Source organism: Danio rerio, chromosome 13 (assembly GCF_049306965.1).
Source record: "Danio rerio strain Tuebingen ecotype United States chromosome 13, GRCz12tu, whole genome shotgun sequence".
Taxonomy (NCBI): Eukaryota; Metazoa; Chordata; class Actinopteri; order Cypriniformes; family Danionidae; genus Danio; species Danio rerio.
This window is the reverse complement of record NC_133188.1, coordinates 15,739,983-15,766,806: the sequence shown is the minus strand read 5'-3', so window position 1 is coordinate 15,766,806 and position 26,824 is coordinate 15,739,983. Positions and strand designations below refer to the sequence as shown.

Here is a 26,824-nt window from a genome sequence, read left to right as displayed (position 1 = left end):
ACTCCGCGCTGCCCCACCGCTGGTACGTCAGTGATTGTAGTGATGACTCCATTAGCGAGGGCTCTGCCTGCCTGGTTAGCGCGGGCCAGCCTCTCGCGGTGGCTCATACGCACAATCAGACTCGGTTACGCTATTCAGTTCGCGAAGCGGCCCCCCAAGTTCACGGGCGTGTATTTTACCAGGGTCAACCCCCTGTCCGCCTCTGTCTTGCGAGAGGTGATTGCTGCCCTCCTGGCGAAGGGTGCAATTGAGCCAGTTCCTCCAGCCGAGATGGAGAGTGCGTTTTTCAGCCCATACTTCATCGTACCCAGAAAGAGCGGTGGGTCACGACCAATCCTTCTGCGCGTTTTGAACCGCTGTCTGCACAGGCTGCCGTTCAGAATACTCACGCAGAGGCATACTCACGCATATCAACCGCATGGAGGGTATGCGCTCTCGCCGCATGTCTCAGCTCGCCCGCCGTCTGCTCCTCTGGAGTCACCCGCGGCTGAAATCGCTGCGTGCCATTCACGTTCCAGGCACGCTCAATCGTGCAGCCTATGCGTAACAGGGCTGTTACGCCCTGGGGAATGGAGACTCCACCCCGAGTCTGTTCAGCTGATATGGGCGCGATTCGGGGAGCCCAGATCGATCTGTTTGCTTCCCCCGAGAACGCTCATTGCCAGTTGTTTTTTTCCCTGACCGAGGGCTCTCTTGGCACGGATCCACTGGCCCACAGCTGGCCTTGGGGCATGCGCAAGTATGCATTTCCCCCAGTGAGCCTGCTCGTGCAGGTACTGTGCAAGGTCAGGGAGGTCGAGGAACAGGTTCTGCTAGTTACGCCCCCTTGGCCCAATCGGACCTGGATATCAGAACTGGGGGGCCTCGCCTCGATCTTTGGAACCTCCACGTGTGGTCCTTAGACACGAGGAAGACTTAGGTAACCTACCGACTGCGGTGGTTAATACCATCACTCAGGCTAGAGCCCCCTCCACGAGGCGCGCCTACGCCCTGAAGTGGAGTCTATTCACTGAATGGTGCGTCTCTCGCAGAGAAGACCCCTGAAACTGCCAGATTAGTGTTGTGCTCTCTTTCCTTCAAGAGAAGTTGGACAGCAGGCTGTCGCCCTCCACTCTCAAGGTTTACGTGGCCGCCATCTCCGCTTATCATAACGCGGTAGCTGGCGGCACCGTGGGAAAGCATGACCTCATCATCCGGTTCCTTAGCGGTGCTAGGCGAATCAATCCATCTCGCCCTCCTCTCATGCCCTCTTGGGATCTCAACCTCGTTCTCACGAGTTTGCGACCAGATCCCTTTGAGCCACTCGAATCAGTATCTCTAAGATTTATGTCCCTGAAGACAGCTGTGTTCCACACAGTAGTGAACCTGCAAGCGCTGCCCCCGGAGGAGGCAGACCCAGCCCTTTCTTTACTTTGTCCAGTTTTCGCTCTGCGCATTATGTTGACCGTACTCAGAATTTTAGATCATCTGAGCAGCCCTTTTAGATCTCTCTGGGCAGTTTCACAAAGATCAAATCCACTTATAGCACTGGAGTTCCCCAACCGAAGGGGAACGTTTGAGGTTACACAAGTAACCCTTCATTCCCCGAGGAGGGGAACGGAAGTGCTAAACTCCGTTGCCATAATGACTGTCCCTTAGCTGTTTGAAAGTCTCTTCAGCTCAAAAGGATGCCGTTTGATCGCTCCAGGTGTGCTTATATGCTGGGATAATTGGGATTATATGCTTGGCAAGCTTACGCTGCCAATTCATTTCATTCATTGGCCCGTTCAATACTCTTTCAGACAAGCGGCTTCTGAACCGAACCCCTACAATCCGTGGATTTTCACAAAGATCAAATCCACTTATAGCACTTCCGTTCTCCTCCTCGGGGAACGAAGGGTTACTTCTGTAACCTCGAACGTTTCTATTACATCTTATCCATTCGATTTACATTGTTGTTTAATAGTTATGACTGAGTTGAGCATACTTAGCTATAATATTAATGGCATTAATCACTCACATAAGCGCGTTTAAGTTTTTTGGATTTATTACAATAAAGAAAAGTTACTGTTGCCTTAGTTCAGGAATCACATCTACTAGAGAAGAATATTCATAGGTGCAACAATAAATATTATAAAGTAGTCTCATTTGCTGCATCTGACAATAAAACTAAAGGAGTGTTAATCATCGCTAGAAGGAAAATTCATTTATCTATAATAGACAGACAAGGTGATAATGGGGGGTAGAATAGCTTATATAAAGTCTGTGATTGATAACAGAAGATAGTTTTTCTTTCAGTTTATGCCCCATGTAGCCCAGAGCCAAGTTTTTATGCAAAATTATCCAGGTATCTTACAGATTTATCCGATTGTGAGTTAATAATAGGAGCAGATATGAATACTGTAATGTCCCCTGACCTTGATAGGTAAGTAAATAAAACCTCTTTTTCACAAACGACTTCTTCTCTACATTTTAAAGGGCACCTATCGTAAAAAATCTACTTTTTAAGCTGTTTGGACAGACGTGTGTGTCTGTCCAAACTCTTTTCAGTTTTCTGCTGCTGATGCTTGGAATCATCTGCAGCATACCTTAAAGCTCAGCACTTTCATTCCGCTATCATCTTTTAAAAATTCTATTCAGTCAATATTTCAAGATCACTGTGCTTGTTTTTAGTTTTTTGTTGGTTTTATATGCTATTATCTGCATTTGTGTTATTATTGTATTGTGTCCCTAGTGCTTTGTACTGTATCTGCTTTCCATGTTGCCTCTTGGCCAGGTCGTCATTGTAAATGAGAACTGGTTCTCAATTGACTTACCTGGTTAAATAAAGGTTATTATTAACGTGTGTGTGATTAAAGTGTATAGACCGTCATATTAGGGTGATATAAACACACCCAGTGCTTTTTTTAAAATTTAACAATGTAAAAACAGTGCACCAATTGGAGTAGTTTTCAGAGCGACCGCAACTTGACGTAGGAGTGCGGTCCCCCCGCCTACCAACATTGATTGACAGGCTCGCATCACCTAATCCTCAGATTGTCGTTTCACGTCCGGCATTTTAAGTGTGAAAAAAATCACTAAAAGCAAAGCAAAATCCCTAAAGGAATATCCCTGCTCTATTGTAAGATGCAAGGCTCATTGGGCTCAACACAAGATCAATATTCTCCACATTATAGCTCTAATCAAAATTATTGGTTGTACCTTTAAGTAGGTTTGCAAACATGTCTTCATTGCGTCTGCCTTAAACTTGAGCTGTTAGCATTTCTCATGTTCACAGAAGCTCCCTGTAATTTTAACTAGGTACAGCTGGAAAAGTGCAAGCGCGTTGCCTCATGTGCGCATTTCTTCATTGGAAATAAAATATCAAATTTGCCTGCAGGTCACACACCAGAAGCTCCGCTCTGCATCAACGTCGCGCCACGCATTTTGGAATTCTAGGCGTGAGTTTCTGTAGGGGTGCACGCTGCGGTGCTTCAAGTTGGCGGCTGGGTGCTGCGGACAGCCTCCGACTTAGGGCACCGTTGGTGTCCCCTGATGGAAACGTGTTTAGAGTTCTAAAATGTGTGGCGCGGCAGAAACGTGAAGTGTCCCAAATTGTCGCGCCACACATTTTAGAACTCTAAACACATTTCCATCAGGGGACACCAACGGTGCCCTAAGTTGGCGGCTGTCCACAGCACCCAGCCGCCAACTTGAAGACAACTTGAAACTCCACAGAGAGTTTCTGGTGTGCCGTGTCGCGGCTTCGAGCGGTGCATTCGGTGCCTCAGTCAAAGTTAATTCAGTGTGCGTAGTTTATGTTTCAGTGTACAAGCTCAGCACTTGAAACTAGCACACAGTTGACTGTAAAACCGTACAAAGACACAAATGATTTTGTATTCTCTGCTTGGTCTGTGTCCAAGTCGTACATGTACGGCTGAATGCCAATCCTCTCACTCCTGCACCTTCTCTCAGTCTGCCTGTCTGTTGCAAACACAGAGCGGGTGAGCTCTTGGCTCCGCCCTCTTGAGCGGGAAGCCGAAACTAATTTTTATGTGAAGCAACACGCCCATAAAACAGCAAGCTGTGTACACGCCCCAACATGACACATTTTATCACCCAACATGACACAACGTTATAATGAAAAAAATCTAAACTGTGTTTTAAACTGAACCTAAACTGGCACACTCAAAAGAACCTTAATACAATATTAAACCATAAAAAGGGGTAAAATAGGTGCCCTTTAAACAGTGTATAAGCTTATTTTCGTTAGTGGATACGTTGTGATATTTAAAGGGGTGGTGCAGAATGTAATTTTAAGGCTTGGTTGTGTTTATAAGATGTAAAGCAATGTGTGCTTATGTTTCACTTGAAGGAAATCGCGTAATTTTTTCATATTTCTCACTTTGATTATACACAGCTCAGCTAACATGAAAACGACTGTCATATTTCCTAGTTCCTCTAAAAGGCCCGCCCTTAAGTGACTCTGATTGGTCATTGTCATAATGTGCTGCTATTGGTGGATCAGCTCCACGTCACGCCCGTAAAAGCACGCACTTTTCTGCTATGTAAACATGCAGTCAACCTTGCGCCCGCTCTCTAAATTAAAATCTGACAAGTGTCTGTAACTAACGAGTGAAAATGGGGTGCGTCATCAGCTGACTTAATCATCTTCCAGCTGGTCCTTATTTGCCTGGCTATATATTTCCTCATGTGGTATGTTCTGGTTATCAGTCCGTTGTTTGTCTTGTTTCTGTCTGTTGTTTTCCAGAATCCTCCGTTGTTCATTAAAGTCTTCATTGTGACCTGTGGCTCTCTTGTTTTGAACTTTCTTGTCTCCAGTTCACTCCAGTGGAATCCTTTGTTACATTTTTCCTTTTATTAAACACTTGCAATTGGATCCTTTTCGTATAGTGTCGTGACAGAACAGACTGATCAAACATGGATCCAGCGAGTATCCCCGGCCTGGCTGAGTTTGTTTCGCAGGCCACCACACCCATGGACAGGCAAGATGAGCAGATGAACAACACCAGTCGCGCTATCCAAGCGTTGGTAACAAAGGTGTCTGAACTCACCACACAGCTGCAACATCTTTATACTACTGGGGTCCAGCAGCCTGTTGCAGCTAACATTAGTCCACCGGTAGTGTCCGTGTCTGATCAAGCTGCTCGATCTACCGAACCTCGCCTCCCACCCCCAGCCTTCAACTCCGGAGAACCGGAGTTGTGTCGTGCCTTTTTGGCGAAATGCTCACTGTACTTCTCCTTGCAGCCTTCCTCGTTTCCCACGGAGGAATCGAAAGTAGTGTTTGCCATCACGCTTCTCACTGGAAGAGCGGCGCTTTGGGGAACCGCTGTGTGGGAGAAGAAACTCCCATGTTGTTCTACGTTTAAAGCCTTTTCTGAGGAACTGAAAAAGGTTTTTTGATCGAGCCGCGGCGGGCAGAGAGGCGGCCCGGATGCTCACGGAGTTGCAGCAGGGGCAACGGAGTGTTGCTGACTACTCCATTGAGTTCCGCACCCTGGCGGCGGAGAGTGAGTGGAACACTCAGGCACAGTGGGACGTCTTTCTCCACGGGCTAGCAGGCCGTATAAAAGACGAGATCTTTGCTTTGGATCTTCCTAAAACTCTGGATGGACTCATTGATTTAGCCATCCGCGTGGATTCGGCTCCGTGAGAGACACACGCGACACACTCACGCCTTGAAGAACTCCCCTCTTCCGGCTGCCACTGTATTTACGGGGCCAGTGGAAATGCCTTTCTCGGAACCTGAACCCTTGCAGATGGGCTGCTCTAGGCTGTCGCTGGAGGAGAAGCGCAGACGCCGCAGCGAGGGACTGTGTATGTACTGCGCTGGTGCGAATCACATCGCAGCTCATTGTCCCGTAAAAGCCAGAGCCCGTCAGTAGGTAAGAGGTTACTGACGTGTAGGGTATCTTTGGACAAATCCTCTCTTGCAAACACACTTATGAAGGTTAAGTTGGAGTGGTCATCTGGGAATTTTATGACTAAAGCACTTATTGACTCTGGTGTGGAGGGAAATTTTATTGACTCTGATTTAGTTCAAAGACTTGGACTTCCTGTAATTTCTCTCTCGCAACGTTTATCTGTTCATGCGCTCAATGGGTTCTCTCTTCCTTCCATTACTCATTCCACTGGTCCTATAAGATTGATCACATCTGGTAACCACTCTGAAATTATTCTTTTTTTTTTTAACAGAAGCCCCTGTCACTCCAGTGGTCCTTGGGCATCCATGGCTGGTAATGCACAATCCACATATTAATTGGAGGCAGGAATCAATAATTTCTTTGAGTGAGAGCTGTCATGCTACGTGTCTGTTGTCTGCCTGTTCTTCTGTGTCTCGCTCTGTTTTTCAGGAGGAACACATGGATCTGTCAAACATGCCCAGTCAGTACCTCGACCTGAAGACAGTGTTTAGTAAGTCTCGAGCTGCTTCTCTGCCTCCATATCGTCCCTATGACTGTGCTATAGAGTTATTTCCAGGTACGTCTCCGCCTAAAGGCAAACTTTATTCACTCTCCGCTCCAGAGAGGGAGGCCATGGAGAAATACATTTCTGATTCTCTAGCAGCTGAGATCATCCGTCCTTCTTCATCACCAGCAGGGGCGTTTTTTTTGTTTTTTTTGTGAAAAAAGATGGCTCCCTCCGTCCTTGTATAGACTATCGAGGGCTGAACGCTATCACGGTGAAGAGTACTTATCCTTTGCCGCTGATGTCTTCTGCCTTCGAATGTCTGCAGGGGGCGTCCTTTTTCGCAAAATTAGATCGCTTTTACCATTTGGTCCGTATTCGAGAGGGCGATAAATGGTATTGGTAATCGAGACCTGCTGGCTGTCAAGCTTGCGTTGGAAGAGTGGCGTCATTGGCTAGAGGGTTTGGGGGTTCCCTTTATCGTTTGGACAGATCATAAAAATCTGGAGTACATACAATCCGCCAAAAGATTGAACTCTAGGCAGGCGCGGTGGGCTTTATTTTTCGGACTATTCGATTTTTCCATCTCGCACCGACCAGGTTCCAAGAATGTTAAACCTGATGCACTTTCTCGAATTTTTGATCACTCCAAGCATGCATCATCTCCTGAAGCCATCGTGCCATGCAGACTTTTTATCTCTGCTGTCACCTGGGAGATCGAGTTGAGGGTCTGCATGGCCTTAGAAGGGGTAACGCCTCCACCTGGATGCCCACCGGGTCATTTATTTGTGCCAGAGGAATTACGGTCTGACGTCATACGTTGGGGTCACTCTTCCAAGTTGGCCTGTCATCCTGGGCTGAGTCGTACCTTGTCTCTAGTCAAACAACTATTCTGGTGGCCAGTTATGGCTCGTGACATAAGGGAATTTGTGTTGGCTTGCTCAGTTTGTGCTGTTTCTAGGACTTCCAATCGCCCCCCTGCTGGACTTCTTCAGCCGCTGTCAGTGCCATCGAGACCCTGGTCCCATATTGCGCTAGATTTTGTTACATTTTTCTTTCATCTTCTATGACTACAATGATACATCAAGGTGATATCTTCCCCGTTACTTTGTCTGATCAGTGGTGTCATAATTGTGATTGTAAGTGATGTAGTAATTTTGTGAAGCTCTCATTTAATCAACATCCCCCACATGCCTCAAGATGGCGCTTTAATACAAACTTATTAAAGGATGAAATATTTTGTGAGTAATTTAGATTGAAACTACGTAAATTATCGATATAAATAAAGGCTCAGTAGAGCCTTGGCCATTATGGCAAGCGATTAAGGGTTTTGTAAGAAATTTTTCAATTTTATTTGCGTCCTTTCGGCAAAAAAGTAATCGTAAGTAAATCTCTGATTTAGAGTCTAATCTGCAAACACTAGAGCAGATCGATCTTTTTCTGACAGTACAGCAGCTTCAATTGAAATAATTAAAAAGGAATTAAATATATTATATAGATACAAAGCTGAATTTCTGATTCAAAGGTCCAGACAAAACTACTATTTTCAAGGCAGCAGATCTAGTCATTTATTGGCATCAAGATTACGTAACAGTGAAAAATTTGCCAACATTACTACAGTGAAATCTCGAAATGGAGATATTTTGACTTATCAAAAAAGCATAAATAATACGTTGCACTCGTTTTACAATAACCTATATAACAACTAATTCTAGTTGCAAACCCCTGTCCTACTCTTCCTTTTTATCTACTCTTAATCTTCCGCATCTGTCAGAAACAGATTCTGAGCTGTTAGATAAAACTTTATCATTTACTGAGTTAGAATCTTCTATCAAACGCATACGCAAAGGGAAATCCCTAGGCCTAGATGGCATACCAGAGGAATTATATTTGTATTTTTGGTCTACTCTGGGTCCCTATTTGTTACACATGTTGCAATGTTCAATTGATCATGGATCTTTTCCTCAAAACATGAATGTGGCTATTATATCCCTGTTATTAAAAAAAGATAAAGACCCCTTATTATGTTCTAATTACCGCCCACTTCCGTTAATCGGCAAAGACCTTTAAAATTTATGCAAAACTCCTTGCCAGCCATCTAAAGGTCATATGACCAAACTTGTACATCACAACCAAACAGGGTTTATGAAATCCCGCTCTGCTTCAAGTAATCTACAAAGACTTCTTCAGATCATCTATTCATCTGAGCACAGGAATTCTCTTTATGCTATACTATCACTCGATGCAATGAAAGCCTTCAACTATTTAGAATGGGATTATTTGTGGGCGGTACTTTAAATTTTAAAAAAATTATCAAAATACAATATGCCAATCCCATAGCCACTATACTCACAGGTCATATATCTTGACAATCTTTTTCTATTTAAAGAGGCACACGTCAAGGGTGTCCTCTGTCTCCACTGTTATTTGCTCTTGATCTTTAGAACCACTGGCCCAAGCTGTACGTCAATCAGAATTAATACTTCCCATTTCAGTTAGGAACACCACACATCACATATCATTTGCTGATGGTATTTTAATTTTTTTAAATAAACCAGCTCAAACAGTCCCCCACGTTTTAACATTGTTCAGTAAATTTAGCACCCTATCTGGGTATACAATTAATTGGTCTAAGTCATCTCTGTTTCCTCTTAATTTTAATGTGGAGTCTACAACATACTTTAGGTATATTCCTGTGGTACACTCCTTCAAATATGTTGGTGTACATATTTATCCATCTCTACAGGATATTGTTTTGAATAAACAATATTAACCATAAATAATAATAAATAATAAATAAATAATAAACAATGATATAAACAATGAAATAATAAATAATGAATAAATAATAAACAATATTAACAACAAGTTAACCAAGGTCACCTCAGATCTGGCAAACTGGACACACTTCCCTACCTCCCTCCACGCTAGAATGTCTGTCATAAAAATAAATATCCTTCCTCGTAATAACTTTTATTCTTTTATGATTCCTCTATCTCCACCAATTGGTTACTGGAAAAAAATGTATTCTATAATCTCACACTATAATTGGAATGGCAAATGACCTTGAATTAAGCTGTCTACTGTTTACATCATAGCAAAACAGATGGAGGTTGGTAGCTCCCAAATTTTTTATTGTATGCAGACTTATCTCACCTCCTTGCATTATCATCTTGGTTCAATCCTAATGTTTCACGTCATGGCAGGAAATTGAAAAAGCTATTGTTTTCCCACATAACTTAGAATATTTGTTTTTTTCCAGTCTCTCTCTGAGGCAATGTAAACTTCGTTTTGGCCCTATCATCACACATTTCATTTCTATCTGGAGGTCAATAACTAAAAAAAATGAACCAAATGTGGAGTAGTACAGACACTCGCCCTTGTTGTTATATTTATAATTTTTTATCAGGGAAAATTCCTTTTCACTGTTCACACTGGGAGAAATGCAATGTTAAATCATTGGACGATATTTATGATGATAAAGGCCTAAAATCATTTCAAGACATTAAGTACCATTTAAGTTTACCAGAAACGTTTTTTTAATGTATCTTCGCATTAGAATCACAATTTGCGCATATTGCATTCCCTTGGGTGCACAATTGCCTGTACATCCTTTGCGGAAGATAATTACACCTAATATTTGTTATATATCTATATCTGTTACTTCTGCTTCACTTATATATGCCTCTCTTAAAAATTCTTACAAATCACTATCCATTACTACTATTTGGTCTAAGGATATCAGTGAAGATGTAGAATCTTTATTTTCTGACCAAACTTGGGACACTATTTCATCCTTTGTCAAAAAATCTGTATCATCAAATGATACATTTGAAACTATTGCATAGACTCTACTTATCCCCTGTAAAATGATTCTATATGCATTTATCACCTTCCCCAGATTGTAATTTATGCTCACAGAGGACAGTTGGCACTTATTTTCATTATTATTGGGAATTGTCCTGCACTTTACTCCTTTTGGTCTCAGCTGGCTCATGACACTTATTTTTTTAAGGAAAAGATGTAGATCTGACTCCAGTATGCTTTTTCCTTAACGATTTTTCTAACATGTCACTCTCAATGCAACAAAAGAACTTACTCTTAGCTGCCTTCACAGCTGCTAAGAAAAATTTGGTCTGCTGCTGAATCCCTCCTCTTATTATGAGTAGACATCAATGGGGCCTAACTTTGCTCGACAACAGCGCGCATGCATGGAGCTCAGTCAAAATGGAATTTAACTTCTCATTTTGTCAAATAAATTTCTGTTTATATGGTCTTTATATATCTCATGATATATATATATATATATATATATATATATATATATATTTATATATATATATAGTTATTTATTTGTACTTACCTAACTTCTACTGTATATTTGGCTTTACATTTTTTTTTTACTTTTTTTATATAACACAGCAAGCTTTTAACTTTTGTCATTATAGAACAAGTCTATCTGGGTGGGGGTGGGGATTCGGGGTCGTTTCATGATATGGTCGTATGCTGTATGCTCTCTATATTAAACAACAATTTGAAATAATAAATACAATTGTTCACAAAAAAAAAAAAAAAAAAAAAGAAATGGACCACTTATTCAATAACATGCCAAATTCTAGGCACATTCCTAGCAAAACAAACAAACAAACAAACAATTGTCTTGACCTGTCGCTCAAAAGCATCTTGCTATAGCTAATCAATTTATAATGAAGCCAAATTAGATTTTTTGAAACCTTTCTTGCTGTATAAGCTGTTTATTTTGTTATTCTTTTAACACTTACCACTGTTGATTATACAGATTTATATTTTAAATTAAAAAAACACCCTTTTAAGTAATGAGCTTTTCATCTTCACAATCACAATCAATGTGATTGTGACCATCTTTTTTGTAAAAACAGTGATATTTTAATTACATCCACTCCTTCATTAAAAAATATTATGGTAATTTATAGGAATACTGTAGTGTTTTTGAACCATATTATAAAATAGCCTATTTAAATTATATAGTTGCTATGGTATCACAACAACTATAAACATAACCTAATACTAAAAAATATGTTCAAAATACTATAATATTTACTATAAATTACCATTGTATTTTTTTCAAGAGGTCATTTGTCCGCGATAAATGCAAATGCAATCTCAATCACTGGTGGCGTTTCCAGGCAGCAGAACAGCAAGATCTGGGAAATGTCTAACTTCTGTTGTATTTTTTGAGCCCTCCTCTTAAGCCCCATTAACACGGGGCGTCAGCTTCAACGCTTCCCACTCACTTTGAGTGGGTGACGTCAAGTGTTGCCCAACTGCATTGTGGATCCGTCGGTGCCTTTTCTAGTGCCGACGGAAGTGTCAGCCGATCAGATCGCTGTATGCAAACACACCAGCTCAGACAGTGGCCTATTGCTGACTAATTTCATTAGCTGACGCTGCTTTGATGATCACGTCAGCCCTAACTTCAGACACACCCTCTGACAAGCGTTGACACTGAAGCCCCAAGTGAATGGGCGTTACTGCTCTCGTCTACATTGCAGGCGCACCTCAAACGAGCCTGTAGTCACACTGCAGGAAAGTGTCTGAATTCTTCTGACACTGCCAGAACTTCATTGGAGGGAAAATCTCATCGCAACGGGCACTAAGGGGCTGTCAGTGAACATGTCAAAACACCTATCAAAGATCACCGATTTTAGCCAAGGATTTCAGGAATATTTTAGGATTTCCCAAATTTGTCTCAGATGACAAAATCGATGTTGAAATCTCACAGTGTAAGCAGGGCTTAACGCCCCATTCACAAAGGGCATCAGCTTTAACGCTTCCCATTCACTTTGAATGGGTGACGTCAGGCGATGCCGAACTGCATTGTGGATCCTTTGTCATTGCTTCAGAGGCGTTGCTTGCTGCAGAAGTTGGGACTTGCTCAACTTTTCTAGTGCCGATGAAAGCGTCAGCCAATCAGATTGCTGTATGCAAATACACCAGCTCAGACAGTGGCCTATTGCTGACTAATTTCGCGTCAGCCCCAACTTCAGACAAGGCCTCTGTCTTAGCGTTGATGCTGAAGCCCCATGTAAATGGGGCGTAAGAGTGAACTTAGCAGCAAATTGTGACTATCCCTTTAACATGCCACTAGCTTAATAATGTCAGATGTGAGAGGAATTTAAGTGCCATTTACAAGTGCTGTTGTCTGCTTGTGTATGAAAGTAAGGACACTCACTCTCTGAGCAGATCACTCCAGCAGCAAAACGCGCGGCTGCTTTTTGGCAGTTTACAGTTCTGTGGTGTTGGCATTGGCTGATGGACATCTCATCACCGGTACACTTCACTCCACTCATGACCATGTCTGTCACATTACTGCTGTCCCAATACCACGTTTCCTTCGTAAAACAAGCATCAAAGGACACAAACACAGACAGACAGAGATCAGTAGTTTTCTATGAAGGTAAATTATCACACATTCATTGGACTAACACCAAACTAAATGTGTGGCTTTAAAATGCTGTTTTCTTAACTATTTGAAAATCATAATGTTACGTTTTTAACACTTCTTTAATCTTAATACCTTTTGGAAGCCATCAAAAATTACAACGAATTTGTGACCTGCAAAAATAATGGTTACATCACCTTTAAATTTAAATACAAAAAATATGTTTATTATTATATCTTAATCATGAAAAAGAGAATTCTAAAATGTGCTCAATTGTCCTTAATTGAATATTGCAATATTAGAGAAAAAAAAAAATCTATTTCAAATCTTTTCATATAGGTATGACCTGGGGCCGGTTCCATAACCCAAGCTTACAGAATAAGCCAGGCTTATTTTTGTAGGTCAGGTTTATTAACGGTGGATTCGGTTTCATAAATAAAATTTACGATAGTTTCTCAGACAACTTATGCTGGGAAACTAGCTTGGTCTAGGGCAGGTTAACTCTCAGGCTAATGCTGCAGTCAAACTAGAGTTTGAGCTTGCGAAATTCTGTCGTGCAGCGCTGCGAAAAGGGGCAGGATTCAACAAGATGATAAGACATTAAGAAAACGAGCGATGAGTACATCTTTTAAATTTCTGTCCACAGAGGTCATGTTTTGATCCTGATGTTTGATATGATCTGTGGGTCTCACGCAATCATATGATGCGATTTCGCAGGTCAGAGTTCACCAAGCTTGAACTTTCCAATGCAGCAAAAGTGCAGTGTGATCGCAGCTTAAGTCTTAAGTTTAAGCTTAATCAAAGTAATGTTAACATTAACCTGCTGTAATTTGATGCCATTTTAATTCACTTAACCTCTTAATAATGATTAAAACTTTATATTCGACTTCCGGTTGCGGGCGTGAATGGAGTAGACCTCGAGCTTGTCTCGAGGTCCCTGTGGACCTGTGTTTTCTTCAATTCTTTAATCCTCAACCACTTTATTTATTTATTTACTACTTAGTGCTTGACTGTGAACATGTTTAACGTTTAAAAAAACTAAAAATGGCATCGAAGTCTGGCAAATCTGGGAAAAAAGACCCTCCTAAAGACGATGGTACCGCAGCGCACACGGAGTTTAACATGGGGGCCTTAACTAGCCTTCTGGAAGAACATAGAGAGGCCCTGTCTACTGAGTTTAAAGCCGCCTTGATATCTTTGGAAACAAAACTGGACTCGGTTCAAACAGTGATGCTGGATCAAGGTACGCGAATTACTTCGCTAGAATCGAATGTCGACCTTCTCAGTGAGCGAATTCTCTTGCTAGAAGTGACCTGTTCTGAGCTAACTGAGAGATATGCTAAGCTAAAAGCTAAAACGTCAGACTTGGAGGGTCGAAGTCGGCGCAATAACATCAGAATTATCGGAGTGCCAGAATCCGTCGAGGGTCCTTGACCCTCTGTTTTTTTTCGCAGTTCCTGGTGGATGTTATGGGCGAGCAAATCCTATCATCCCCACCGGAGATCGACAGGGCGCACCGCGCTCTTGTGGCCAAACTGAAGCAAGGAGGAAAACCAAGAGCTGTGATAGCTCGCCCTCACTGCTATCAGATTAAAGAGGCTGTGATGCGAGAGGCTTGGAAACGAAGAGGCTCGTTACAATACCAGGACAAACCGATCGCTATATACGATGACTACAGCCCTGAGGTTGTGGAGCAACACACACAATATCGCGGAGTTATGGCAGAACTGTACAATCAGGGTTTCAAACCATCCCTCCTCTTCCCGGCAAGACTGAGAATTACGACAAAAGCTGGTGAGCAAAAGTTGCCTCGGTTGAAGAGACCAAGAACTTTCTAGGATCTCACTCTAATGCTTCGTAGAGGACATTAACGTTATACGCTTTTGAATAGTTTTACCTGATTTCGTTTTTATAAAGTGGAAAGGTTATGCCACTGTTCTAATGATAAAAGATGTCATGTTATTTAAGGAGGACTTCTTGAAATACAGGGTTGAGTTTATATAAGGTAAGGAGAGATGAAGGAAGAGTGTAAATTGCACTGGGGATTTTTGAACGTATGTTAATGTTATACTTTATATGTTATATGTTTATGTTAATAACAAAGTCTCTAGGGGGTTGGGTTGATCTAGTGGGAGGGTTGTAGTTCATTACGGGATGGTGCCATGATAATTTCATATTTTTATATGTAGCATTTTCTATACTAAGTGTTAATATAAGGGGCTTCAGTTTTAATTAATTTATTTATTTTTCCTTTTATTTTTATTTTCTTTATTTCTACATTTCATCTACAGCCCGCTTTTTTGTAACTATAGGTAGGGAGTTGAGATTAATAAGCTGGAACGTCAAGGGCCTAAATAACATAGTGAAAAGAAATAAAATTCTTGCACATCTCCGACTGCACAAAGCAGATATTGCTTTTCTGCAAGAGACTCATTTGCATAATAGGAATCATCCTTATCTTAATCAGAAGTGGAATGGGCAGTTTTTTCATTCATCATTTCAAGCTAAGGCGAGAGGTGTGGCAATTTTGATTGACAAGAACGTGCCTTTTACCCCAAACAACATAATAGCAGATAAAAACGGACGTTCCATTATTGTTACAGGCACTCTATGTAAAAAGAATTTAATTTAAGCTAATTTTTATGCCCCAAATTTTGATGATATCACTTTTTTTTTAAACATTTCACTCCTTCCAGATCTTAATTCTCATTCTCTTATTCTTGGGGGTGATTTTAATTGTTGTTTGGACGCAATCTTAGACCGCTCTTCTTCTAAATTATATGCTCTCCGATATTTGGCATTTTCTAAACCCGCAAAAAAGAGAATACTCCTTTTTTTAAATGTTCATTATTCTTATTCTCGAATTGACTATTTTGTTTTGGACAATGCTCTGATCTCTAATGTTTGTTACTGTGCATACCAAAGTATTATCCTTTCAGATCACGCTCCCCTTATTCTTGATTTAAAGTTTTCAAACTTGCCCTCTCTAAGGAGGAGCTGGCAGCTTAATACCTCACTTTTAGCAGATGATGATTTTGTTGGATTTATTTCTGACCAAATCTCCTTATTTTTGAGTGTTAATGTTTCCCCAGATCTTTCTAATATAATAGTCTGGGATGCTCTTAAAGCATATATCAGAGGCCAAATAATTTCATATAATGCCATTAGGAAGAGAAAGTTGAAAGAAAAACAAATATCCTTAGCTGATGAAATTAAAAAAAATAGCTGATGAAGAGACGCTGCAAACTGGAGGCAGAGTTGGATTTATTGTCAACTGGTGAGATAGAATTCCTTTTGAGAAGAACTAGAAGTGTGTTTCATGAGAGCGGGGAAAATCTGGAAAGTTATTAGCCAACCAACAACGTTGGTTTAAGGCAAAGCAAATTATTAGTAGTATCCGTCTAAATAATGGTGAGATTACAACTGACCAAAACATCATTAACGATAAATATAGGGACTTTTATTTTACTTTATATACTACTGATTCCCCTTCACAAGAAGATATTACAATTTTTTTTGCTCAAATACAGGTTCCCACCTTACCCACTGACATTAGAAAATCTTTGGAGGAACCTGTTTCACAAGAATCTCTCCTGATCAGACAGGCTTTATTAAAAACCGCCATTTATTTTTTAATATTCGCTGCTTGCTAAATAAAATTTATTCTCAGCACCACTCTATTCCAGAATGTGTAGTTTCTCTAGATGCTGAGAAAACATTCGATAGAATAGAGTGGTACTACCTTTTTCTAGCTTTAGAAAAATTTGGATTTGGCCCTAACTTTCTCTCATGGATTAAATTACTATATAATACACCTTCTGCTGTAGTCTTAAGCGATGGGTTGCAGTCCCGTTCATTTAATCTGCAGCGTGGAACCAGGCAGTGTTGTCCATTAAGTCCATTATTATTTGCTCTTGCCATCGAGCCACTGGCAATCGCTCTACGTGAATGTCAGCAAATTGCCGGGATTACACGAAGGGATACCATGCACAAGGTAACATTATATGCAGACGATTTACTGCTTTATATATCTAATCCACAGATTTCCCTGCCCCCGGCTCAAACTTTGCTAGAGAACTTTGGTAGGCTCTAAGGCTATAAGCTTAATTTACAAAAGAGTGAACTTTTCCCAATAAACATGGTAGATAAGCAGTTGCAGTACTCTAATATACCTCTGAAGATAATTAAAAATAAATTGACTTATCTTGGTGTTTGTATTACCCGCCAGTATAAACAGCTGTTTAAACATAATTTTGGTCTGCTCTTGGAACGAACCAAGACAGATCTCTCTAAGTGGTCGCCTTTAAAGTTATCACTTATAGGGCGCATTATTCTATTAAGATGACAGTCCTTCCGAAATTTCCTTTTTCTTTTTAAAAATCTTTAGATTCAGTCATCTCTAATTTCATTTGAAATCAAACATCCTAGGTTCAAGAAAGCACACCTTCAAATGGCCAGGTGTATTTTTTATTATAATTTTTAAAGTTTTATTATTGGGCAGCGAATATGCGTAATACACATTGGTGGCAATATCATTTGCAGCCTAATAAACCATCCTAAGTAGATATGGAGATGCATACTCATAATCAAATTTCTCTTCCGGCTTTACTTGCGGCCAAGCAGCAATTGATTTCTTACAATTTTACAGATTGCCCAGTGGTGAAACATTCACTAAGGATCTGGATTCAGTTTAGGAGGTCATTTGGTTTTGATAGCTTTTACATTTACATTTACATTTAGCAGACGCTTTTATCCAAAGCGACTTACAAATGAGGACAAGGAAGCAATTTACACAACTAAGAGCAACAATGAATAAGTACTAAAGGCAAGTTTCAGGTCTGTAAAGTCTAAGAAGGGAAGTATTAGTTTTTTTTTTTTTTTTTTTTGTACAGTTAGTGTGATATTCAAAGAGGCAATTGCAGATTAGGAAGTGAAGTGGAGACTAAATAGTTGAGTTTTTAGTCGTTTCTTGAAAATAGCGAGTGACTCTGCTGTTCTGATGCAGTTAGGGAGTTCATTCCACCAACTGGGCAGATTGAGCGTGAGCGTTCGCGAAAGTGATTTTTTCCCTCTTTGGGATGGAACCACGTGGCGACGTTCATTCACAGAACGCAAGTTTCTGGAGGGCACATAGATCTGCAGAAGCGAGAGCAGATAAGAAGGTGCTAGGCCAGAAATCACTTTGTAGGCAAACATCAGAGTTTTGAATTTGATGCGAGCAGCAACTGGCAGCCAGTGCAAACGGACTAGCAGCGGAGTGACATGTGCTCGTTTAGGTTCATTGAAGACAACTCGTGCTGCTGCATTCTGGAGCAGTTGAAGAGGCTTGATAGAGTTAGCTGAAAGCCCAGCTAGTAGAGAGTTGCAGTAATCCAGTTTGGAGAGAACAAGAGCTTGAACAAGGAGTTGAGCTGCATGTTCAGATAAGAAGGGTCGGATCTTTCTGATGTTATAGAGTGCAAATCTGCACGATCGAGCAGTTCTAGAAATGTGGTCAGAGAAGTTTAGTTGGTCATCAATCGTTACTCCAAGGCTTTTCACCATTTTGGATGCAGTAATGGTTGCCCCATACATCTGGATTGAAAAGTTATGGTGTAGAGTCGGGTTGGCAGAAACTACAAGCATTTCCGTTTTTGCGAGGTTCAGCTGAAGATGATGATCTTTCATCCAGTGTGAAATATCCAACAGGCAGGCTGAGATACGAGCTGGAACCGAGGGATCATCAGGATGAAAAGAGAGGTATAGCTGGTTATCATCAGCATAGCAGTGGTAGGAGAATCCATGTCTCTGGATGACTGGTCCTAGAGATGATGTGTAGATGGAGAAGAGAAGTGGCCCAAGAACAGAGCCTTGAGGTACCCCAGTGTTTAGATGCTGTAGGTTGGACACCTCTCCCCTCCAAGACACCCTGAATGACCTGTCAGAGAGGTAAGATCTGAACCATTGTATAACAGTGCCCGCAACGCCTTTTCTCTTCTCAGCCCTATAGTTCAAAATCCTTTTTTTCACCCTGCAATGCAAGACAGTTCTTTCAGAAGTTGGTTCGATAAGGGGATGCTTTAAAGACCTATTCATAGACAAAGTGTTTGCATCTTTTGATCAGTTGATATCACATTACGGGTTGATTAAGTCTGATTTTTTCAGAGTCCTGCAAATAAGAGATTATGTTAGATCCCTCATACCGGAATTTCTTGTTTTGCCCTCTGGAAACCATTTAGGTTATCTTCTTTCCTGTAATATACAAGCTAAAGGCTCCATTTCTATGTTGTAATCTACTTCTGAACCAGTCATCTACCCTTACAGATAACATTAAGAGTGCTTGGGAGGATGATCTTTGTGGTTCAATTTCGAATGATCTGTAGGATGATATTCTTAAAAAAATTCACTCATCATCAATGTGTGCCCGGCACTCACTTATTCAATTTAAAGTAGCACATAGAGCTCTCTGCGAGAGACGCACCATTTAGTGAATGGACTCCACTTCAGGGCGTAGGCGCGCCTCGTGGAGGGGGCTCTAGCCTGAGTGATGGTATTAACCACCGCAGTCGGTAGGTTACCTAAGTCTTCCTCGCGACTAAGAACCACACGTGGAGGTTCCAAAGATCGGGGCGAGGGTGCCAGATGGTGCCCTGTCGCTGAGAGAGTAGGTCCTCTCTCAAAAGGATCCGCCAGGGGAGGGCCGTCTGGAGGAGTGAGAGCTCTGATATCCAAGTCCGGTTGGGCTAAAGGGGCGCAACTAGCAAAACCTGTTCCTCGTCCTCCCTGACCTTGCACAGTAACTGCGCGAGCAGGCTCACTGGGGGAAACGCATACTTGCCCATGCCCCGAGGCCAACTGTGGGCCAGTGCATCTATGCCGAGAGAGGCCTCGGTCAGGGAAAAAAACAACTGGCAATGAGCGTTCTCGGGGGAAGCAAACCGATCGCCCCCCGAATCGTGCACATATCAGCTGAACAGATTCTGGGTGGAGTCTCCATTCTCCAGGGCGTAACAGCTGTCGTGAGAGCGCATCGGCTGCACGATTAAGCGTGCCTGAAACGTGAATGGCGCGCAGTGATTTCAGCCGCAGGTGACTCCAGAGGTGCAGACGGCGGGCGAGCTGAGACGTGCGGCGAGAGCGCATACCCCCCATGCGGTTGATATACGCTGCCGCCGCCGTACTGTCTGTGCTGACCAGCACGTGTTGCCGCTCCAGCACCGGTAAAAAGCGGTGGAGAGCGAGGAACACTGCCAACAGCTCTAGGCGATTGATATGCCAATGCAACTGGGCACCCTTCCACAGGCCCGCAGCTGCATGCCCGCAACACACTGCCCCCCAACCCGTGTTGGAAGCATCCGTTAAAACAACAACATGGCTGGACGCCTGTAATGGAGGCACACCGGCCTGTAGGAACGAGGGGTCGTTCCAAGGGCTGAGGGAACCCCGAGAAAAGAGATCCTCTGCACGGGGGCGAGTTTGCTCTTTTCTCAGTTGATCTGAAGCCCCAGTAGGCAGAGATGCCGAAGCACCTTGTCCCTGTGCATAATCAATTGCTCCCGTGAGTGGGCTAAAATCAGCCAGCCGTCGAGATAATTGAGTATGCGGATGCCCGCGAGCCGAAGGGGCGCTAAGGCACTCTCCTCGAGTTTGGTGAAGACCTGCGGAGACAGAGAGAGCCCGAAGGGGAGGACCTTGTACTGCCACGCTCGACCCTCGAACACAAACCGCAGAATTTGGCGGTGGCGTGGAAGAATGGAGACTTGGAAATACGCTTCCTTCAGGTCCATGGCTGCAAACCAATCCCGAGGACGAACGCATTGGAGAATGCGCCTCTGCGTGAGCATTCTGAACGGCAGCTTGTGCAAACAGCGGTTCAAAACATGCAGATGTAGGATTGGCCGTGACCCACCGCTCTTTTTGGGTACGATGAAGTATGGGCTGTAAAACCCACTCTCCATCTTGGCTGGAGGAACTGGCTCGATTTTACCCTTTGCCAGGAAGGCAGCAATCTCCTCTCGCAAGACAGGGGCGGACAGGGGGTTGACTCTGGAGAAATACACGCCCGTGAACTTGGGGGGCCGTTTCGCGAACTGAAACTCGTAACCGAGTCTGATTGTGCGTATAAGCCACCACGAGGGGCTGGTCCGCGCTAACCAGGCAGGCAGATCCCTCGCTAATGGAGCCATCGCTACAATCGCTGACGTACCAGCGGTGGGGCAGCACGGAGTGGGTGTACTGATCCGGGAAGCACGAGGGTCCCGCGGAAGAGCTGGAGGAGAGCGATTCGCTCTGGCTCCGCACCCTGACTCCGGAGAGGGGGCTGGAAGGCTGAGGAAAGGGAGACCGTCCCCCCAGCGCTCGTGAGCCACTGGCGAAGCACGTAGAATCTGCGAGCCGGAAGGCAGCGCGTCCCGGACTGGCAGAGCTCGTGCTGTCACATACGGGGAAGGGGAAAAGTGCTCTTTCATTGATGTTTTGGTGCCACTGAAAAGTACTGTTGTAATCGGGGCCCCGCCCCCCAGCTGGGAAAGAGCAAGTTTCCTCTTCTCCGGATGGCCTGTCTCAGGGACGGTTCGCGGTCCGTTTACCGGACTTAACGGCGCCCTGGGCAGGGGGGGCTGCCTGCTTTCAAGGTGTACGCCGCGCCCTCGGCGAGGAGCAGCGGAGGTGGATGGCTTACGGCCGCGCCGATAGATGACATTGCCCATCGCATCCGACTGCTCTTTCACCGCCTTGAACTACTGGGTGAATTCACCAACGGTGTCGCCGAACAGGCCAGCCTGGGATATGGAGTCAAGAAAGCGAACTTTGTCCACATCGCGCACATCGGCCAGGTTTAGCCAGAGGTGGCGTTCCTGAACCACAAGTGTGGACATCGTCCTCCCCAGCGCACATGCGGCAGACTTAGTAGCCGGAAGAGCATAGTCGGTTGCGGTGCGCAGCTCATGTAGTAAGACTAGGTTAGACCTGCCCTCTTGCAGCTCGGCCAGCGCCTGCGCTCGGTAGCGCTGGTAGGTGGCCATCGCGTGCAAAGCAGAAGCAGCCTGGCCCACAGCCTCATAAGCTCTGGCTCCGAGGGAGGCAGACAACCTACAGGCTTTGGACGGGAGGCGGGGCAAACCCCGCCACGTAGAGGCGCCACGCGGACAAAGATTGACCGCGATAGCGCGCTCCACTGACGGGATCGCCTCATACCCCCTGGCAGCTCCGCCGTCAAGGGCGGTGAGGGCGGAGGAACACGCAGCACGGGCAGAGAAAGGTGCCCTCCAAGATTGCGTGAGCCTACTGTGCACTTCCGGGAAGAAGGGGACGAGAGGCTTCAAAGGCTTCGCCTTCTGGTCCTCTACATAGCACCCATCTAGTCGGTCCGGCCGCGGAGCTGGGGGATGAACCAGCTCCAACCCCAAGGCCGAAGCAGCCCGGGAAAGCACGGCTAACATGTCCGCTTCAGGATCCGATTTGACGGCGCTCACCTGCCCGGAGGGGGCGAGCGGGTCCGGATCTTCGTCGGACAGTGAAAACCCACCCTCCGATGCCGCAGAGGACATCTGATCTCCGGTGTCAGCGAGCGTGAAAGCTAACATCTGGTTAGACGGATCACTCCCACTGCCCAAAGCTTGGATGGATCGCTGTGAGGAGTGAGAGGTCCGCAAGCCTGTGGGCGGCGGATTATCTCCCAATGGAACCCTCAGATCTGCCCGAGCGCCCGCTGCTTTTTTAGAACAGGAGGCAACTGGGGTGGCTCACTCTCTTACGAAAGTTAGCCGCGATCTTAGCTGTGCAACGGTAATGGCATCGCAATGACGACATGAACCGCCCGCGAGCACCGCATTAACATGCTGGACCCCCAAACATGCAATGCAGTGATCGTGTCCATCATCCGGAGCCAGGAAACCAACAACAAAATCAACAAAATATTCATTTACTTTATGTTTCTGTTTATTTTTTTTTCCTGTAAATAAAAATTGTATTTAATATTTTTCCCCAACAAATTATTTTGGTTGTACTAATTTTTGGATCTTCAATTTTTTCAAATCTTCAATTTATTTTTTGTTAGATTAGTTCAAAATTTTGCTTTGGTACTGAATAATCTACTGTAAATGCAGAAAAATAGTATTGTAAAGCATCCTGTAGAAAATGTTCATTTAAAAGACAGAACTGTGAGGGGTGTACTTAGCTATTTAATTATGAATGACAAAAATGTAATGAAGAAAATAATATTAAGAAAGCACTGACTGAAATAAAGAAGTAGGCTACATTTCTTAAAGAATGACTTTAATGCTGTAAACCCTGAGTGGAATAATCAAGAGATGGACCTGAGCCGAGCAGTAGACTTGCTTTAATATAAAGTTATTTTCCAATGGGCCGCATGAACATGTCAAAGGCAAAGCAGCAATTTGCGGTGGTTTCAGGAGCAAATTTAAAATCCGTTCGCTTGTGTGTGCACGGCTCTTTGTAGCCATTATTTTAAACTTAATGTGCTGACAATAAGTACATTTTGAATGTTACCGGGAGCCTGCAATGCATTAAAACTTTTTCTTGCAAGAAACAATTGGCAGTAAGCACGTATTTCCGCTCTCGCACAGGAACAAGCACAAGCACAATTTCAATGTATTGTGACAAATATTTAATTTAATGTTAATAGGCCTAAATAATGGCCTATATTTTTAAATCTGCAATTTCCTGTCAGCCTTCTGTCTTGCTTTCATGCAAGCCATAGTTTTTGATTATTATGTTTAAATTATTTTGTTTAAGCTCTAAAAACTAATGTGGCTCACTCACTGTGAATAGCTGTCACATTTTCAGAGTAGCACAAACATGAACAATGCACTTATGCTCGACCTTCATGGTTTCGCGGCATTATTGTGTGCAAGCTTTTCTAAATGACTTTTATGAAACAGTCCCCAGGTGACACTTATATTGTGGTGACATAAGTTATACTTCATGAAATAATGTACAAATACATGTATGTATAACAGCATTACACAAGTAGTAATCTGACGAGAAATCTGTGTAATGGGAGAGTTGTCAAAAAAGGAAAAATCTGTCATATCAAAAAATATTTAAAACCAATAACCATTGACTTCCATAGTATTTGTTTTTTTTTCTACTATAGAAGTCAGTGGTTACTGTTTTTCAGCTTTCTTCAGTTATCTTTTTTTGTGTTTAACAGAACAAAGAAACTCATCAAGATTTGTGGTAAATAAACCATAAAGGTTTGGAGTTATTTATCAACAAATTTTCATTTTTCGGGTGAACTATTTTTTATAAATTAATAAATATATATATATATATATATATATATATATATATATATATATATATATATATATATATATATATATATATATATATATATATATATTATTAATTTGATCATTTATTTAATTGCTTGTAAACGACCAGCTAGTACTTGTTATATCGGATAGATATTGCTGTACTCACAGTAATAGCATGCATGCTGAAACCGAGCCCTAGCTGTCTGCATAGCACCATGGCCTCTTTAGTGCTCCAGCCCTCACTGCACACACTGCCCCACCGCTGCCCCACCCGCACTTCCACACGCCCCTCATACGGAGAACGCCCGCCTGACAGACGCACCTGCAAACACAGCCTACGCCTTGTCAAACACACTCACCTGCCTGTTTTCTTCATGTGTGTCAATTCATTGAAAATTTTATGGCAAAGCATTTGTTTATTCATGCATTTTTTATTATTAATAGATATGATGCTTATTTATCTTCACATTGTAAAATGCAATGTTGGACTGTGGTAATTTTTAACTCCAACACTTATATTGAAGTAGAGCTATTTTCGTAATAGTGAACTATTAAAAGTGTTATTAAAGGGTTAGTTCACCAACCCAATCAATCACAATCACAGACTGGGTCATAAACCAATCAGCACAGATTAACATTTCGCTAAGGTGGGGTTTGAAAAAACAATAAATCGCTTAACAAGTCATATGGGAGTCATAAGGATAATTAGGTAGCCTATTGTTAGAGACCCCCAAAACCAAAATATGAACTTTTATAATGCACAATAGGGGCTCGTTAATTAGTCACCCTCATGTTTTATTATTCCCCCGAGACCTTTGTTCATCTTCAGAACATAAATTAAGATATTTAAAATAAAATTAGAGCCCTCTCTCATCCTCCATATACAGTTTTAACAGTTCTGAGATGTTTAAAGTCCAGAAAAGGAACCAAAACCATTGTCAAAACAATTGTCATGTGACTTCAGTGGCTCAACTGTAATCATATGTAGCTCCAAGAACACTTCTGTGCTTCAAAAAAAAAAAACAGTAAAAATGATTTTGTACCCTTGTATCTTTTCTTTCTCTGTCAGGTCAGGGTGTGTGTTTACTGTATGGGCATTTTTGTCATTGGGGTCAGCAGCACAGCACATAACATCCAGGTTAGGTACGTAACCCACATTCCCCGAATAGGGAATGGAGATGTGTGTCTGTATAAACAGACTTTGGGAGTGCTGTAGACGACCAATCATTTCTGAAGATATAAAAACGGGCCAATGAAATGCCAACTGAATTGGCGGAGCTTAACTCCACAGCTGAACTGATGAGCCAATTAGGGCTATATCAGTCGACTGTGTGAGTTAGCTCGCCAGAATTTTGCCTGCTGAAGAGCCGATCGCTCAGCTCCCAGCAGGAGACTCAGGTGCTGTGGCAGTGGAGACACATGTCTCCGTTCCCTATTCGGGGAACGTGGGTTACGTACGTATAAACAGACTTTGGGAGACTGTATAGAAAGCGCCACAGTAACCAAGCCCATCACACTCCTGATGTGTAGTTTGCCAAGCCAAAGCGTGAGCGCACTGACAACACCAAGAGCGCAACCTTCCAATGTCCCTTAGGCCCAACATATTACCATTACATGGGAATAAATGTTTAATGTTTAATCGATCGTAAGTGTGCTTTTACCTAGCTAATATAGACTAGGGATTTTTGGAAATACGACAATACGTTGGGAAAGCGTCAGTCCCCGCAGGGGGAGGACGCGGCGGAGACCACCAGCTACCCAGAAGGGGAGACCTGATGGTAAGGAGGCATATGGACTAGCCCTAATGAGGGGGAGTGCTACATATGATAAGCTGGTTAGCGGTTAGGGAAGATAAGGGGGAATACACCATGGTAATAATGCATATGGCATCACCAAATGGGGATGCACATAGCTGGCACCGATCCTCAATATGCGTGTAGACCAAATGGGCGTACCAACCGCACAACTAACTAGTGGGCCAACCTCTGTTACCACCCTAACAGATAAAGAGCTGTTCACATGATCTTACATTTTGTGTTTTTTCCACGTAAAGGCGCAAAGCGCGAACGATACAAAGCAGTGAGTGAGTCGAGCCTGCCTCCGCACTTGCAGGTTCACCACCTGATCTCTAAATGCGGTGCTAGGAACCTTGGGCACACAGCCAGGCCAGGGTCTCAGGACCACGTGAGAGTAACCGGGAACGAATTCAAGGCACGATTCACTGACCAAAACTGCCTCCAGATCCCCAACTCTCTTGAATGATGCCAATGCGACCAGCAGAGCTGTCTTTAATGACAGAATTTTAACTTGAGTGGCTCAAACAGATCTCTCTGCAGACCCTCTTGGACTAGAGAGAGATCCCAAGAAGGCATGAGAGGGGGGCGGGACAGATTTAACCACCACATGCCTCTGAGGAATCGGATGATTAGATCATGCCTTCCGAGCATGTTGCCCTCTACCGCGTCATAATGAGCGGCGATCGCAGCCACGTAAACCTTCAGTGTGGATGGTGACAGCCTATGCTCCAGATTATCCTGAAGGAAGGATAACACAATGCTAATCTGGCAAGTTCGGGAGTCTTCTTGGCGAGAAGTGCACCATTCAGAGAATAGACTCCACTTCAGGACATAGGCATGCCTCGTAGAGGGTGCTCTAGCCTGAGTGATGTTGTTAAGTACCGCGGGCGGTAAGTCACCTAAATCTTCCGCGCTCCGTCTATGGACCACACGTGGAGGTTCCAGAGATCTGGGCATGG

General features: G+C 43.2%; 1 protein-coding gene across 28 annotated transcripts in view; it reads right to left on the bottom strand.

Annotated features, from left to right (window-relative positions):
- Window positions 1-26,824, bottom strand: part of loxl3b (lysyl oxidase-like 3b) — a 177,721-nt gene that overhangs the window by 44,427 nt on the left and 106,470 nt on the right. For 12 of the 28 annotated variants that reach the window (XM_073919361.1, XM_073919364.1, XM_073919378.1 and 9 more), the window contains 2 exons: window positions 24,236-24,391; window positions 12,602-12,761 (listed from right to left, as the gene is read on the bottom strand). In XM_073919361.1, coding sequence (XP_073775462.1) covers window positions 12,602-12,761; window positions 24,236-24,391 — 316 coding nt within the window. Of the gene's footprint in view, window positions 1-12,601; window positions 12,762-24,235; window positions 24,405-26,824 lie in introns of all 28 variants that reach the window. The other 16 variants (XM_073919374.1, XM_073919368.1, XM_073919375.1 and 13 more) reach the window with 2 other exon arrangements.